Source organism: Herpailurus yagouaroundi, unplaced genomic scaffold (assembly GCF_014898765.1).
Source record: "Herpailurus yagouaroundi ecotype Mexico unplaced genomic scaffold, PumYag 206, whole genome shotgun sequence".
Lineage (NCBI taxonomy): Eukaryota > Metazoa > Chordata > Mammalia > Carnivora > Felidae > Herpailurus > Herpailurus yagouaroundi.
The window spans coordinates 3,190,194-3,208,323 of record NW_024412437.1 but is presented as its reverse complement, the minus strand read 5'-3'; the positions used below and the strand labels follow the sequence as shown (position 1 = coordinate 3,208,323).

The 18,130-nt window shown below is 46.7% G+C and overlaps 1 protein-coding gene across 2 annotated transcripts in view; it reads left to right on the top strand.

The window, feature by feature from the left end:
• The window catches only part of PRKCA (protein kinase C alpha), a 404,563-nt gene that overhangs the window by 312,491 nt on the left and 73,942 nt on the right, over positions 1-18,130 (top strand). The window contains exons 6-9 of one of the 2 annotated variants that reach the window (XM_040452167.1): positions 2,562-2,718; positions 3,792-3,926; positions 4,180-4,276; positions 17,640-17,663. In XM_040452167.1, coding sequence (XP_040308101.1) covers positions 2,562-2,718; positions 3,792-3,926; positions 4,180-4,276; positions 17,640-17,663 — 413 coding nt within the window. The remainder of the gene's footprint in view (positions 1-2,561; positions 2,719-3,791; positions 3,927-4,179; positions 4,277-17,639; positions 17,664-18,130) is intronic. The other variant, XM_040452168.1, reaches the window with a different exon arrangement.

Sequence of the window (18,130 nt, the reverse complement as noted above, 5' to 3'; positions counted from 1 at the left end):
TTCGATGACATTTGGAATTGATAACTCTCTTTATTTTCCACTTCAATCATAGGATCTCAGTGGGAAGCCCACAGCTTTAAATCCCATTAAGACTGTAACTCATCACCATTCAGAAGAGATCCACCTTAAATGATGTTGTGTGGGCTGGCTGTCAGGACTAGAAATTGAGGACAAAAAAAGCAGCGCCCGTAATCATTCTGTAACTGGCAACACTCTTAGCAGCCTCTGTGGTTCCTCATTAGTTGCGCTGAGATGTAGCCTCAGTGTTAGACGTTCTGGGGCTTTAGCTGCCTTTTAAAAAGTATCTGATTCTCATCCCAGTGCTTAATTGGAGAGAGACCTTTGGCCCCTTCCCATTCCTTATGGGAGAGCCCTATGTTTATGCTCATACTTTTCATCTTTTGTGATCCTTGGGTTGCTGTTTTAGGAGACTGGGTCTTCTGCCATGCACTGAAAGACCTTCTGCATGAGCTTGAGGGAAATCTCAGGCAGCCAGATCCCCTGGAGACCTTCTGCCCCACTGAAGATTTTGAAACTGTGGGCACTGGGGACCAGGCATGGTAAACACTCCCATCCTAGTGCCTTCCCCCCCACCCCCCCATTTTCTAAGCCACTAGCTGTATAAAGCACTTTACATACGTCATTTCATTTACTTCCCCCACCAATCCCGTACCACAGAGAGTGAGCCCCTCTTCATTTTTCTAGGTGAAGCAGCAGAGACTCAGGAACTTCTGTTTTCCGGTGCTTGGGAGTCCATGAGGGAGGCAGGATTTGAAAGCAGATCTGATGAGCCTGCTTGCTTATATGTTCTATCCACCCCCAGGTGGATAAAGTTAGATATCATCTTATGAGGGGGAAATGCTTGGAAAGCATAAGTGAATATAGGAATAGAGGAACATAGGCCTGGCTTCTCTGTGGCTAGTTGATCTGAGCCAGTCACTCCCCCCACTCAGACCATTTGAATAATGATCCTATTTGTCACCTGCCCGTGCTAAGGCTTCCAGACAAGGAGGATGTAAGGCTATTGGCCAGCAGGCGTGGGCACTCAGTGTGTCCCCAGGCTGGTAATGGGCAATGCTAGTCTGTGACTTCTCTTGGGGCAATGTCCAAGGACCCAGCATCTTTAGCATCCCCTGTGCCCTGCTCTATATCTGCCCACTGTTAACTCTAGCACCTTCTTCTAAAATTCTTCTAAGGACTTGCTTTTAATAGCCAAGCTAAACTGATAATCAGTACTAGACAAGAACAGTGTTTCCCCAATACTCCCATGCATCAGAATCGGGAAGCTTGGTGAACACAGATCACTGCACCTGACCCTAGAGTCCTGACTCAGTCAGTGATGCTGATGCTGACGGTCTAGGGGCCACACTGGGAGAGCCACTGGGCTTCAGAGCCCAGTCCCAGTTTACATGTGTCCTCAAGGTGTCTGGCTAATTAGGGACCCTGATGATGGGAAGTTTCAGCCATGCTGGGGAAGATGCCTTTGGAAGATGGTGAGGAAGACATTTGGGATAGGCAGGCTCAGGCTTTTGTCCCTTCTTATCATAGCAATAGATAATGACCTGTCTCATTTACATGCAGTGGCTTCACCCGTTCCCAGAGGTAATAAACCCCTGCTAGCTGCATCTCTGAGCATGCCTCCCTCTGTGGATGAAATGGCCTTTGCTCCTCATTATTTTGGATTCCCATACGAGTGCTTCTTGGTCTAGGATGCGCATTGGAATCATCTGGGGGTCTTGTTAAAATGAGAATTCTGAATTGGGAATTTGTGGGTGGGGCCCAAATGACAGATTCCACACATCTGATGGGCACACAGCTGATGTCCCAGGTGCCGCTGGTCTGTGGACACGCTGTGCACGTCACATAACAAGGCAGAGCACATGTGTGGGGCGTGTTCTGTATCACAGCTGTATGTGCCCCTAGCTCTTTCTGCTGCTGCACAATAGTATCACCTGGGCAGCTTTTCAAAACGTGGGCCACACCCCTCGGAGCTTCTGGCTTAGTTGTGAGCACTGGAATTTTTGAACCCCTTCCCAAGAGATTCCAACGTGTAGCCAGGTTGGAAATCGCTGGCCCTTACAAAGAAAAGAGGTGAACCCTTTTAGAAGCTCAAGCGTGACGCAGTGCCATGCACTGGGTTGGCTGGTTGTGCGGGGGCAGGGCACGCACCGGTTCCGGAGAAGGGCTGCAAATAGCACCTGGGGGTCTTATTTAAACACAGATTCTGTTTCAGCGGCTTTGGGGAGGGGCCCAGGCTGCTGCGTCTCTAATAGGAGGTGCGCAAGGGTCACGAGTGCTGTTGGTCCAGGCTGATAACGGAGTCTGAGGGCAGGACCGCAGGGCCTGCGTGATGCCCATTATCTCTGGCAGCAATGACAGCGGGAAGCTTTTCTCATATTGAGGATCAGAGGCTTTTGGTCCTCCCCTCCTCTCCCTTTAAACACCATCTTGAGGTCTCGGTCACTCAGCTTGGTCCAGACACAGGACACTGGGCAATACAGGTCAGTTCTCTTTTTATAACATTTGATGTTTTTTTTTTTTTTTTCCTTTTCTCTCCACAGTACGAGATGCAAAAAATCTAATTCCTATGGATCCAAATGGGCTTTCAGATCCTTACGTGAAGCTGAAACTCATTCCTGATCCCAAGAACGAGAGCAAGCAGAAAACCAAAACCATCCGCTCCACATTGAACCCCCAGTGGAATGAGTCCTTCACGTTGTAAGTTTTGTCTTCCCCTCTTGATTGAATTCCCTCCCTACGCACCACAGAGCTGCCCACCTCACTGTGAGAGGTAACGAGGCGGGCCTGTTGTAAATGCCTTTAAACATGGCTCCATTACTGAGACTGTCTCAGACCACTGCTAAGAGGTCGCTGCTGTCACCGCTGTTTGGTGGATGGTAATTTGGTTTACCGGGGGTTACGTAATGCAGGCCCCAAATAGCATCAGAACCTACCCTGTACAAAAAAATACTTTCATGTTAAACACACAGTGTATAAAAGTATAAAGTGTGTCCGCCTCTTGATGGACTTAAGTTCTTTGGAGGTTTAGGGGAAGGTAAGAATTTAAATAATAATTGTTAAAACCTGGAATACAGGAGTCAAATGCTGTCACCACTGAAATGGAAAAATCATCCTCACCTTTCAACAGGGAAGACTTCTTGGAGGAGGTGACGTTTAAAACGGGGTTTAAAGGAGTGCCAGGATTTCAGAGGCAGAGATGGTAGAAGGAGAAAGAAGGAAGGAGGCAGCGGGAGGAGGCATAAAACCATCAGGGTTGAGAGAAAGCACTGCCTGCAGCCAAGCACAAGCAAGTGACAGACCTTGTAGACTAGGACACGCGGGAAGAGGTTTATGTGTGGACAACCCCAAAGGGAGCTCTTTTCTGTAGAACAGAAGTTGACAAGCTTTGCTCTATAAAGGGCCGGATAGTGAATATCTTAGACTTCATGGGTCATACAGTCTCTGTTGCAACCACACAACTCTGCTGTTCTCAAATCAAAAGCATTCATAGACGATATATACACAAATTGTCATGGCTGTTTTCCAATAAAACTTTATTTACAAAAACAAGCTGTGGGCCAGATTTGGCCTGTGGGTCCTAGTTTGCTGACGGCTAGTCTGGAGCTTTGACTGCCATGGCCTGGTACTCTGTTGGCAGTGGGGAGCCACAGGAAGAGAATTGAATATACTATTGTTGTTTGAATGTCAGACTCCTATCATGAGCACGTGGCATCTCCCAGGAAGCGATGGCCTGCATAACCTTGTGCGTGTGCACGTGTGCTCTTTTGTAGCAAATTGAAACCTTCTGACAAAGACCGACGGCTGTCCGTAGAAATCTGGGACTGGGATCGAACCACAAGGAACGATTTCATGGGATCCCTTTCCTTTGGAGTCTCGGAGCTGATGAAGATACCGGCCAGTGGATGGTAAGGATGCCCAAGGTTGTATATGTCCGTGTCATCCAAAGGTTAATAGTCTCTAAACGCGAGAGCCCTTAGAGATTCAGCAAACTGGCTTTGGTCTGAACTGACCATTGACTGTGAGGTTATCTGGCTGTGGTCTCCCCACAGGATGCATTTCAGAAACAGCCGGTCTAGAGGTGGAAGGAGAGATGTTGCTGAATCCGTAGCGGCCCAAATGTGGCGTTCCTAACTCTCCTTCCCTCCGTGTCTCCCAAAGGTACAAGTTGCTTAACCAAGAAGAAGGTGAGTACTACAACGTACCCATTCCAGAAGGAGATGAAGAAGGAAACGTGGAGCTCAGGCAGAAATTCGAGGTGAGGACATCAATGAAACGGCGGGAACTGCCTTTCCTTTGGAAAGCTTGACCTCAGGCAGGGCCAGGGTTTGTGGTCACACTGCTGGAAGACAAAAAGCAACTTAAGTGTTCATCTTTTTCCATATTTAAGAACAGAAACGCCACCTAATCGCCTTCCTTGGCAAGCCGTGTTCACATTCTAGGCCTGATTATCATTTTAGAGAACAGAGACCAGAACTATCCCAGAAATAAGCACGGGTGATTTCTGCATAAGAAATTGGCTGGCACATCCGTGGGGAGACAGGCAATGTTCCAAGTGCAGTGTTCTCCTGGAAAGAAGGACTGTGCTTCTCCAAATGGCAGGGGGACCCTCTGGCATTAGCTCGGGCGGTGGTTTGGGTGTGATTCAGCTATGAAGCCAGCACCTTCATTTTTGCTCCAGACCTTCAGAAAAGGCCAGCTCGTTGTCTCCTTCCCAGTGAGGGTCTGCGTTTGCCTTCCGTCCCAGATCCGTCTGTCTCGCCTCCCTGTCCTGCTGTGCTCTCCCTCTCCTCCTCACTTCCCTCTTTCTCTTCTCCTCTCTGTCTGTACTTCTCTTCACTTTCCAGACACCTCCGCTCTTAACGAACGTTCTTTTCTCTAAGCACCTGCCTTACTTTCCAGGTCACAGCTTTTAATCTTTTCTGTTTCCTCTCATCACCTGCACTTTGGCTGTTTGAGGCATTCGTACAGTAACCATACCAGTCTGTGTAACCGGTTCATTTCTTTTTGAATCTTTCTCTTCTTCAGGCTAATTAGGATTCCCGGAAATTCCCGTACCCTGAAGAAACACACACACACACACACACACACACACACACACAGAGGTGTACAGATACTTGAACGGTTACTGAAAATACTGACACTAATGAGGTGCAGATGGTTTTGTTTTCCTCCCTCCGTCGTTCCCTTCTCTCAAGTAAAAGTTTGCGCTAAAGAAACACGTAGGTCATATGGAGGTAGAATGAATTCCTAGGGACATAAAAATCTTCAGAGAGCTTCTGTTAACGCTGGTACTTGGTTGAAGTGGATGCTGATGGCAAATGCTTAAGGTCAGGGCTGAGCCCGGATGCCCTCAGAAGGATGAGGGAGTCACACATGGTATAAGTCAATGGCAAGGAACAGCAGTCCGTGGCACGGGACAGCCGGCCTTAGGACTGGTGACAGACAGTAGGGTGTGGACTGGGTCTAAAGGTGGCCGCTGTTACTCAGCACCCGTTGACTGCTGCCACACACAAATGAGGGACCTTCTGGCCACCAGACCTTCTGGTTCTTCAAGAGAAGCCAAGAATCCAGATGGTTTGACACGACATCTTCTGACTTCTTTTAGTATTGGCAGCTCATTAAAACTCAGCTTGGTGTAGGTCAAACACACATCTATTGGTGTAAACACAGGTAAAATTCAGCCAGTGGAAATCAGCTTGTAATCTCTGCTCCTAAAAAATATAGGGGGACCTATATATACACACACATATATATATATTTATTTTTATTTATAAATATATTATTAACTTATAACATATGTTTATGTTTATTTATAATGAAGTTCTTTGCGAAGGGGCCTTGTAATACGTAGAGGCATTCAAGTGCAGAGATGGGTAAGGCTTGGGGTAGCTTCCAGCATCTATGCCAGGCATAGCTGTTTTTCTATTTATTTTTTCCTTCACTTGCTGCATCAACTACTCCCACCTTCACTCCGCCCCTCCCCTCCCCCGAGCGGAGGACAGGAGCCCTATCCCCAGCATCACACCGCCTCTGTGAGGGCTGAATCCTTCCAGAGACTTCTGGGCCGCCGAGTGCGGGCACTACTCCTACATCTCAGGCAGGGAAAGAGCCGAAAAGCTGAACGGAGCCTTGCTGACGTTCAAGCCATAGGTGTAGGTCATCAGCAATCAACGGGTCAGGATCTGCTGGTATAGGATGCAGTTGAGAGCAGAACAGTACTGAGGCATCATGATGGCGTCTCTCTTGGAAATACCCAAGACTTGGCTTTACTGACGGGGAAATATTGACCCACTTTTTATGCTTCATTTCCTTGGCTTCCTGGCGAGTAACCTTCCTGTTTTTCTGGGCAGTGAGTGTAGCTTTTTATAAAGGTCAGAGTTCCAAACTCAAAAATCACAAGGGGCCGGGTGTGAGGGCTCGAGGCCAGAATTGCATTTCTCTCTAGAAGCCGGTTAGAGGCCACTTGTGTCATGCCGGTCACTCTTCTCCCTCCCGGCAGTGCACTTTGCACCGGAGTTCTGTGAGCCCAAGGCCAAGTGCAACAGAGGGCCAGAGCCTCTGCCGTCCAGCTTACAGACTTCTGTGCCCAGAGCACCCACGTGAGCTGCGTTCTGGCTTCTTCTTTAAACATCTCTCAGCTTCCTTAGACTTAACTGGAACTGCATGAGCTCGTTTCACTGAGAGTTGCAGGCGACCAGGCAGTAAAGCCACTCAATAGCGGTGTCAAGAAGATGCTGAGAATTTTATGACAACTGTTGTGTTGTATTTTTAAGATACTTCTAGTTTATAAAATTATATAATTATAACAAAATATTATATTTGTTTTTGAGAGAGAAGAGAGACAGAGCACGAGCCAGGGGGGAGGGGCAGAGAGAGAGGGAGACACAGGATCCGAAGCAGGCTCCAGGCTCCGAGCCGGCAGCGCAGAGCCCGACGCGGGGCTCGAACTCACGAACCGCGAGATCATGACCTCAACCGACGTCGGACCCTCAACCAACTGTTGTGTTGTATTTTAAAAACAATATCCAGATCTGATTTCAGACAGGAGTTCCCGTGTAACGGTGTTCTGTTGAGGTCTGCCAGTGTGAAACTGGCATTATTTCCCCCGGATCCAGCTGGTGGGAAGCCGCGTGCCAAGGCAGAAGGGCCGTGTCCACATTTGAGCAGTTCTAGGTGACAGCCAGCATTCCCAAGCGGGGTGCCACCTGCACCAAGTGCAATTTGGGGAACTTCCTCTAATGCCCACCCCACTTCCTCCCTCTCCACCCCCAGCCGTGGTATGACTGCTTCCTGGCGTCTGCAGACTCCCTTCTTTGTACGTGTCTCTCCACGTACTTGCCATCCTGACTGGCTTTCCAGCATCTGAATCCTTTTCTCCTCCACCCGCTCTTTCAGAGATCCGAGATACTTTGCCACCCTCTGGTAACAGTATGATTCAGCTGAAATGTTTAATTTGAAGTTCAGTGGTGAATCATGACTGGGGAAAAGACAGCATGATGACTAATCCTTTCAGGAATCGGCAGGACTCGGTGGCATTGTGTACCATCTAGTCCGCAGGGTGATTCTTTCCATGACCAGCTCTGTTTTCTGGAAAGAGTTAACTACGTGTGGTTTTCAAATCCTCTTCCAAAAACCAAAAGCCATCCAATCTGATGGAGGAAAAACCCAAACAAATGAGCATTTACAGTTCTACCACCGCATTAGTATTTATCCAATAACGTGGGGGGAAATGTTTTTAATGTATCGCCGATTCTAGAATTCTGGCAAACAGAATGATCAGTGGGGAGAGCTTTTAGGAGCCAAAGAAATCCCAAGATGGTTGGAAACGACCTGATTCTGTAACACATTGTCCCCCTCAAGCACTTTATCTGCCCGAAAGTCAAAACAAGCCAGAACCTTGACCCCAGTGTTTATGGAAAGTATATCTGTGGGTCTTTAAGCTGATCTATGTTTGTCTTCAAATAAAGTACACGTAGTTCCTGATTCACAAACACAAGTTATATATCTGTTCATTTGCTCAATAATAAGCTTCCAGCAATGAGTAGAACAAACAGTGCCTCCTGTCTGTGGGGCTTATCTCCGTACCTTTGGGCCCTGTGTCAGGTTTTGGGAATAAAGCAGGGAGCCTATGGAGAAATAAGCGTATTAGAACCCCCTGTGCTGCTCAGGGATTCTCCAGGACCTCCTCTCACTATAGAGCGGATCCAGGATTATGGTTCCTTCCTCCCGCTTCTGGGTCCCCACTCCCTGCGATGAGGCTCAAGGCCAGCGTTGGAGAGAGGGTCTGCCTTCCCTTACAGGTGGTCCAGAGGCTGGCTTAGCCCTCGCTCAGCAGACTTCCTGCAAAGGGTCACTGTAAATATTTTAGGCTTTGCGGGCCTCAAGGTCTCTGTCTCAAGCACTGTACTCTGCCTTTGTGCCACGAAAGCACACAGAAAGGATGTCACCAAAGGGCACGGTTGTGTTCTATTAAAGCACTCTTTGTAAAAACAGGTGACAGACCAGATCTGGCCCATGAGCTGTCGTTTGCTAACCCCTGGACTCTGTGTTAGAATCAAATCCTGGTTCTGCCCGTTGTTAACCATGTGACTTCCCTGGGTGTGCCCTTCAGTGTAAATGAGAATAATAATAGTATTTTATTATACGAATATTATACTAATTATACTATTTTTATTATACTAATTTTATGATAAATTATACTAATTTTATTATAATAATAGTGCTTGTTTTAAAGATCAGATTAGGTTGTCATTAGAAACGTCCTAAAAGCATACTTTTTATACAAGTGTTTTAGCATCATCCGTCAACATGTGTCATTGCAGAAAGTAGGTTAGGGAGGGTGCTTTTTTTTTTTATTTTTTAACTTCTGGAGCGTCCCTAAAAAAAAAAAAAATTAATTTTGATATTGAAATTGTGTTCTAAATGGTTGGCAAGACCTGTGCGCCAGCCATATTATGAAGTAGGGACATATTGATGAGAACTTTACCACCATTTATAACGTCAGTTCTATGGGGAAAATAACGTCTTCATTTACATTTCGATGGATTTCCAGAACATGATGTGTGTGTAAATTGGGAACTTTGTGTAACTATAGGTCAGGTGATCTCTGGACGAAACGGGGTTTCGGGGGAGTTGTCGGGGGAGTAGGTGGAATCTGACGCTGAGGGGTCTGTGTGCACTGACATTTCTCAGTACGATAATTTGGTATCGGGCCCTGAGCCAAGACTCAAAAGGGCACATTTGAAAGATGTTTGACACGAACCACCCCTCGTCGGAACCCAAGCTTCATCCTAAGCGCAGCAGCAGCCAACTGTTCATCCCGATAAAGACAGAAATGGCACAGTTGGTTTGTTAGTGATTGCGTTCGCATGCAAAGTCCAGCGTTTCTGCCGCTGTCACGTTGCTGTTTTGATCTTTTACAAAATCTGGGATTTGACTCATTCTCCTCTTGAGCCATGCCTAGGGAGTTCTGCACGGCATTCAGCTTCCCACCTGGAAGGAGAGTAACTTCTGACCACATCTTTTCATTTTAAAACCTTTCCAGGGGACTTTTCTTGTCCTCGGTCCGTCTCCGTGGTCATTAGTGAGCTTGAGCATTTTTGTGCTGTGTTTATTAGACTCGTTGACTCTTCTCCTGAGCCCTTTGGGCCACATCTGCCTCCAGCGTTGGGGTTGTCCTAGAATCAAGAACCAGGGAGAACGTTTGGGGGAGGAGAAAAGGAGACGTGTGCTGTGCAACCACTCTCCGGCCCTTCCTCTGAAGCCAGCCGCCTGTGGCCTGGGTCTTATCCCCGCCCCACATCCCCATCTCTGATGCAGAGCCTTCCCGCCAAGGCTTGGCCCCTCGCCCTTGGGGCAGTTTCTTTCTAACCAAGACCTTCTTCCCTAGTCTTGGCTCCTCATAGAGAAACGAAGCAGTAAGGCTGATGGCCCGAGCCCTGGACCCGGCCCCCCCCCCCCCCACCCCGGGCCAACAGCACCTGAGCACAGGCTCAGGCGATGGAAACCACTCCCTGCTTCTTCCCATTTCATAGTTCAGTATTTAACAAAATAAAAGCCGACTTCCATTTTGCTCCAGGACCACAGCTACTACCTCTAATTTGTATTTTGAGGACTTGCCACTACAGATGGACGTGAACTCATTTTTACCAGTGAGGTCGCTTGTCTCTCCCACATCGTGTTTACAGTTACTGCAGATTTCTGCTGTAAAAAAAAAAGTCCAGCAGCTTTCCTTAAAGGAGACTGCACCTCCTGGCCCGATTGTCGAGGCATTTTGCTGTTCTCACCATTTTGTTCCAGATAATTAAAGTAGAACAAGATGAGAAGCTCGAAGCACCTCGTTCTGTACTTGCCATCCACTGCTGGAGTAGGAACTCCAGGGAAAGTTCAAATCTAATAGGAAAAAACGAAAGTTAAAAAGAAAAACAGACACATTCATAGCAGAATTAACATGGTTAAGAAGCAATGCACTTTGGGCTTTGTGTGCCGTGGAGTATTTCTGTTGTCAGAAAATAATGGAAAGCAGTGTCCCATTAGAGAGCTGGCGAATGATCCAGCACAGATAGCCCTCTGGAGCGTCAGGATTCAAGAGGACAAGCCGAATGTATTGAACTTGCCGTGTCGCCTGAAATGCGGGTGCGCTCTCCCTAGAGAAACACTTGCAGAGTTCTCTGAAGAGAAATTCATGACCAAGTGTGAAGTACGGCAGTGGCTCTTGGGGCGAGGTCTTGACTACCAGCTGCCATCCTGTCCCCTCCTGGGAGCAGCAGGTGGGATGCTGATGGGGACAGAGATGGTAACAGCAGTGAGCCCAGAGAGTGACCGCTAAGCTCCAGGCAGTTTCTGTGCTGAGCCCTAAGACCACTTGCCTTTTTGAGAGGGGGTCCTGCACTGAGGTGGGAGCCTCAGCCCGGGAGTTATGCTGCTGGGGTTCAAATCCTGGCTTGTCTACATCCCGGTCGCATGAACTTGGGCCAGTTACTCTGCGTTTCAGCATGGTGTTCTAGAAGGAGGATACAGTTTGGAGTAGTCATGGCTCCACATCCTCACTGTACTGCTTCCTAGCAGTAACCTTGAATAAGATGCTTGAATTCTCCGATCTTTAATCTGTGAAATGGAGGCAGTAATAGTACCTACTGCATAGCATTGCTGTGGCGATCCATTCAGCTCATTTGTGTGAGTTGCTTAGCCTAGTCCCGGGCATATAGTAAGCGCTCAATAAATGTTAGCTAGGACTTTTTTTTTCTTTTTTTTGCGTTCGTTATGGCTGATTATATAAAAGAGACTCAGGTTTGTTTTTTTTACTTACATTTATGAAAACTTACAAATTCTGACACTATACTTGTATGTGCAAAGAGGTGCTACAGAGAGGCAAGAGCATTTGAGAAGTTTTGTCAAGGAGTCATTCCTGAGAAGCAGTAGACTGATTGTCCCCACATTCACTGCTTTCTAGAGCCTGAAACTTCAGTTCTCTCGTGATACCCTCAGCGGCAGGCTTCCCAACCCGTCGCTGCTTTGGCTCAGTTTCCCATGGGCGTGGCTCACAGGCAGCATTTCAGGGTTGTTTGAACTTGAATGCTTCCCCGATTGGCAGCTTGGCCAATGCCACCCTCGGCCTGACCCCTGTCCGTGCATCCTCTGTGCTCAGCCCAGGACCTCACATTGCCACCCTTAGAATAACTCTCATTCTCCCCAATTACAGACCGTCACCTCACTCCTCATCTGTACAGCCTTTATCTTCAGGTGGTCAAGGAACACGAGACATTCTTCTACCCATGGAATCAGGTCAGCCCATAGGAACCAAGCTTATTCATCTCTGCCGGTTTGAACGCATCGTCAGCTAGATAATCACATAACCCCGGGGCCGCCTGGGTGGCTCAGTCAGTTAAGCGTCCGGCTCTTGATCTCAGCTCAGGTCATGATCTCGCGGTTCATGGGGCCGGGCTGTGTGCTGACCGTGCGGAGCCTGCTTGAGATTCTCTCTCCCCCTCAGTCTGCCCCTCCCGTTGCTCACGCTCTCTCTCTCTCTCTCTGAAAATAAATCCCCCCTCAGTCTGCCCCTCCCCTTGCTCACGCTTTCTTTCTCTCTCTCTCTCAAAATAAATAAACATTTTTTAGAAATTTAAAAATAACAATCACAGAATCTTAAATTTCAAGGAGTAAATAGCTGCATTTTCCCATACCTTGAAAATCCTCTAGGGCCGTGCTGATTAATTCAGCAGCCACCGGCCATATGTGTCCATCGAGCACTGAAAATACGGCCAGTCTGAGGTGAGATGTGCTCTGTGTATGAAGTACACATTGGATTTCAAGGACTCCGGAAAAAGAAGAGAGTATAAAATACCTCAATAATAAGCAATATATTGATTGTATGCTGAAATAATATCTTGGGTATATTGGGTTAACTATATAATTAACAAATCTGCTATTTTATATTATATACTTTTATTTTTAGTATTAAACATATTATTGAAATTAGTTGGGTTAGTTGGTTAGTTGCTTTAGTTGGTTAAATTAGTTGGTTTAGTTGGTTAGTTGCTTTAGTTGGTTAAATTTTTAATGAGGAGGTGACTAGGAAACTTAAATTTACATATGTAGCTCACCTGGTATTTCTGTTAGGGCTAGTCTAGAACATTCCTCTCAATAAAGAACAGTTTGTTATGGGTGGGGACTAAAATGCAAAACCAGTGACTTTCTAATGTATTTTTCCTGGGCTTATAAATCATCACTATCCAAAAGAACCAGATTTCAAAAAGTAGATTCTCTCAAGATGCAGGGCATGTTGCTGGGCCCAGATAAATTTTGTTTGTTGTTTTTTGGTTTGGGGTTTGTTTGTTTGTTTGATTGGCATGGCCAAGTAATTAGTAGAAAGAAGGATGTAACAAAGCTGAGGTGATATTTGAGTTACCGAGTAATTTGATGATATACGTTTCTAATAGTAGATCCAGAAGTCAGCGAAATCTATGGAGAATCTCCGGTCAGTTGGAAAGCTGTAAGCAGAGTTCTAATCTGGCTCTCTCTTCTAGTCACAAAGATGCTTTACCTCCTGGACTTTACTAAAAGTGTTGCCTAAGGGCTCTGAACCTGTGAGCCACATTAATTTTAACATATTTTGGTAACAAGGTGACACTCAACTTTCCATGGCTGAAATGTTTTATTTGGAGTGTTTTGTTTGAATAGGTTCTGCAAAATGTCCATTGGTCAGAATCTAAAGCAGGATTAGCAGCGGCTTCGCTGATGTCTGTGCCTTCACAGTTTTTGTGACCATGCAGAAGCATATCAGGATCTCAAGCAGAAGCAGACAACGTAAAATTGACAAGCATGCTCCATTAGAGTGGGGTTAGTGATAGAGGTCCAGAATCTACTAGAAAGAAGTGTCCCCCTGAAGACGCTACAAATTGCCCTAAGATCACACATTGTATCTCCTTTTATTTATTCCGGAGAAACATTTCGAGATTATCCCTGTTACTGATTAACAAATTAATATGATCCGCTTACTGTGAAAGTATTTAAATCAACACAGATGAGTCTCCGTTGCCAGGTTATATGCGGATAGAGCAAGCAAGCATTTTCCTGTTTACTGTTGCTGAAATTGGATTTTCCGAAAGCCTCTATTGTCTTTGAAGACTTTATCTAATTCAGGATGTTCTTCTGTGGATGAGAAAAAAGGAAATAGTTCATTGGAGACCCTCAGATAAATTGTAGCTATTTGCTGATTTGATCGGGCCTGCTACTGTTACTATGGAAACCTGAGTACTTTCCAGTGACCTTTTGGACACAAAACAGAAAATCTGTGTGCCCCAATATAGATTCTGCTTTTTTTTTTTTTTAATTTTGGTCCTTAAATAGCTTAATTAACTAATTTCTGAACTGTGCAACGTTAAGGGGGAAAAGTCTATAAAATGCACATCAGTTGAAGGATATTTTAATCTTTGTAGTTCAGCTCTGTCTTAGAAACAAACCTTAAACTGAAGTGAGGCAGGGTTTAGTGTTGGAAATCATTTTCGCACATTCATTAGATCATTGTCAACAGAGGTTAACGCTACCGCTCAACTTAGCAGACTCCAAGAAAGCTTCCAAAAGCAACTGCAGAGAATTTGTGATTAGTCTGTAAGGGAAGGCGAATGCATTTCTATCATAGCATTGGCAGCATGCTTTCAGCTTAATTTCTCTTACGGAAATGACTTTGCTGGGAAACCAGAAAAAGATTGTACATTCCAGTTGTCTGTTCCACCCTAACGGATTCCTGAAATGACCCAAAAAGCCTTGTGTTTGTAGCTATGGGGTTGGCCTTATGGATGGATGTTGCTAGCTCAGTAAACAGGGCAAGCCTAATACAAAACATTAGAGGCAGCTCTCCACGTGAAACCAGGCCCCGGTACCCACAGGAGATTAGCAGGGCAGGAACTGGAAGGTAGGAAGATCGAGCCAGCATCTTTTGGCACTAACACAGACACGGGGCACGAACGTGGGGCCCCCAAGCACTGACCTGGGTCCCTATGGTTTTAGCCTAAGCACCAAAGAAGAAGTTAAGGCCCCTTAAAAGAGGAAAGCCTAGAATAAGCGTGACCCCATACGTAATGCTATTCGCTGTTTTTCCCGAGGAACAAGCCCTACGAAGAATTAGAATTGGGGACCTAGGGAGGTCAGTCCCAAGGATTCTGAACTCCCTGGGTGATCCTGAAAAAGAAAGCGGCGACCACTCTGGTGCTCCCCAGATCCCCACGGCTCCAAGTGTGGTACGGAGACCAGCGGCATCCGGGAGCTTGTTAAAAGCACAGAGACTCAGGTCCCATCCTGGACTCTTAACTGAGTCAGAATCTGATTTTCACAAGATCGCCAGGTCGTTCCTATCCCCTTTAAGATTTGAAAAATGCCATTTGGAGAGGATGTGACCTGTTGACGAGTGAGTGAACAAGCTTATGTTCTCCACTGGCTGTAGAGGTGACGAGGCCAGACTCCATTACACCCAGCATCCTAATTAAGTGGGACAGACATCGCACCCACCCACCCGCTGGGGTCTGGCCCATGCATGGTTTTAATATTTTAAATGATTTTTTAAGCTTAAGATTCGCAACACCTGAAAACTAGGTGGAATTCATATTTCAGTGTCCACAGAGTCTGTTAACACAACCACGTTCATTCCTTCGTTGGCAGCGGCTGCTTTCATGCTGCAAGGCCAGGGTTGTGGCCCTGCAGTAGACGTTGAAGGGTCTACAAAGCCTAAAACACATGCTGCCTGGTCCTTTACAGAAAATGTTGGTAATGCAGTAAGAGAATATTACAAGTGGCAGAGGTGTTTAAAGTTATCTTTTTTGATGAGAAAACAAAAGCACAGAAGGGACTTCGCCGAGCTGGTCTTTAGCAGGACCCAGAGCCCCTGACTCTTCTCCATCGCCCTCCCCGTGACACCACGCTCCCATCCCCTTCACGCACATGCCCTGCTCTCACACGCACCTTGGAACTGGCTTTCCCTTGAAAAGACCCTCTCTTCCCCTCCCCTCCATCTCAAGCTTTCCAAAGCCTACCCTCATTTACATAAGTCTCAAGCCTTTCAAACCCATCTGAGGTTTCCTTGTGCTGGAGTCACCTGTAAGACTTGTCACCTTCAGGTCTCCAGAGCGAGAGCCTCAAGCCCTGCTTGCAAATGCTTCAGAATCTAAACGTCAGGAGCCATTTGGCTTTTGTTGACAGCCCAGGGGAGGGTGTCTGAGCCCGTGTGTCTAGGGAGCTGATGGAGGCAGGGCCATGGCTCAGGAGCTCCATGAACTGCGTGTCTGTCGTGGCCGTTATTGACAACCAGGGAGTAGACGTTCAGGCAGCTCTCAGACAGGCACCGTCTCCACTTTGCCCAGAGGCGTTTTGCTTCCTCATCACCCATCCGACACCCAGGCATCCAGCATGTGTCCCCTCAGAGTGCTTCTGGATGTGTGGGGCGAGAGGGTCTGTGGGAGTCTGGCTGATTCACTTCTTAAGCCTTTCTTCGACTTTTTTTCCCCCGAGAAAAGATTTGGGTTCATTTGTCATGTTCCAAGCGTGAAATGGCTTAGAGGTCTCTCTAGGTCCAGTGGAGTCTCAGAACAACTGCCTAGTGGTTGCTGGAGGACTGTGAGGCTGCCTGTCACAGGATCAAAGTGTGTCTGCTGGGGGGTTTTTGTGTCCTTGCAGAAGGTGACCTATTACAGATGGGATCTGGAGGTAGGACCCTTCTGAAGGCATACTATTCAGGGCATCTTGGCCAATGTGGAGTCCTCTGTACCTCCAGGTATTCAAGCAAAGATCAGGCAACTCTTTCAGAAAGGTGCAGGAGAGATAGAAATGCCCGATTAAATTCCCTCCAAGGTTCTTGGAAACACCACCACCATTTCAATAAGGATGTTTTTGTTGGTATTGTTAGTTTCCTTTAATCTTGATGTGGATTAAGATCTCTGGCCTAAAATAGAGCTTTTGGGATTGGAATAAAATGGTCTATTTTGAGAACAATTATAAATAGATATGTGATTACAGATTTAAAGTGCCCATAATTATAAGATGTAACCGAAGCTAATCTATCCATACCTGCCCAGAGAGGTGTAAAAGTCCTATTTGACCAGCTTCCTATTTTAGTAGACAAAGCCTTCTGGGCACAAAGTGTCATCTGTCTCTGATTGCCCCTCTGTTCATGGATGTAGTGACCCTTTCAGGCTGTGGAACTGAGGTTCAGAAAACCAGCCTCTTTCTCACATTTTCTCCCGGAAGCAGACGCACACTCTGTATGAATTTGTAGGATTAATCTCATGACTCCTCATATAAAGTTTTCTGTTAAAATGGTTTCAGTTTACTTTTCTCACATGAGTACTTGAGAAACTAAAGTTATCCGGTCATGGTGGGCTTTTCTAAAGACAGAAATTGAAAGATGAAAAGAAGTACCAAAACCTCGTTACCAATGGCCTTCGGTCAACCAGAACATGGTTAACCAGCCGCCCAGCCTGTTTCACCAGTTAACCTTGGGCTCTTCAAGGTACCGAACAGTCTTCTGAATCATCAAGGGGGGAAAAAAAATTAGTTCTATCAGTGATAGTTTTCATGGTAAGTGGGTTTGGCTTGACTCTGATTCAATGAAGAGTGGTGACCCTTGTGTTAAATCCTTGGGTCCCTAGCTGTGTGCTACCTCAGACACTTGACAAACCAGAGACCCCATTACTCCATCATATGGATCAGCCAAAGGCAGAGGAAGCGTCCATGACTGTAGTGGAGCCGTCTGACATGATGTCATGCCTGGCCACATAAAAGCCACGAGGAGGAGAGAGACGGGCCTTGGATCCATGTGGTCTGACACAAGTCCTTCCATTCTCTCATACGACAAGAAGGTGTTAGTTCCCACCCCTCCAAGGGCCAAATCAAACCCGCAGCTGCCAGGGACCCAGAGCAGTGCCCGCCTGAAGGTTCTCCTCCTTCTGTCCTGGACCCTCACGCCACGTCCTGGGCTGTCTCTGCCCCACGCGCTCTGTGTGCGTTGTACGTGGAGCCTACGGCGTCTTGTACTCAGTCTTTATTTTTCTCGTGCTAATTGTTGTCCTGTGTGTGTAGCGTTTCCCCTACTAACCTAGCAGTTTTTCTTCTTCTCCTGTCTCTTACAGGGATGTTATGTCCGCTTCTTGAAGGTAGTTCTCCCTCCACTCGGTCCTTTTCCACCTTCCCTTCCACAAAAACATCCGCCCTGGTTTTTGTGGCTGCGAAGCCTGAGCCCCCGGCCATGCTCTCCACTCTTAAGGATGCACTGTATGTTCTGGTGGCTTGAACCTTACGCTTACTTGTGTCCTAGCTCGTATGCTCCCGTCCCGATGGCCACGGCCCTCCAGTGAGGAAAAACGTTCCTCGCACATCGCCTGGAGAGTATACGAGCCCTCCCCACTCTTCAGATTAGGTTCATTTAAGATTATACCAAGGAAATCTTGAAACCTCCTCTCCGTGATTAAAGATAAATTCCCTTCTGTAAAATTTAAAAAGCATCAAATGAACAGAAAGAGTGCATCTTTAAATTGACAGCACATCTCCCTTTTCCTTCTGTTAGTATATATTTCCAAGCACATGTTAAGACTCATTTGCAATTTTCTGTAGACCCACATCT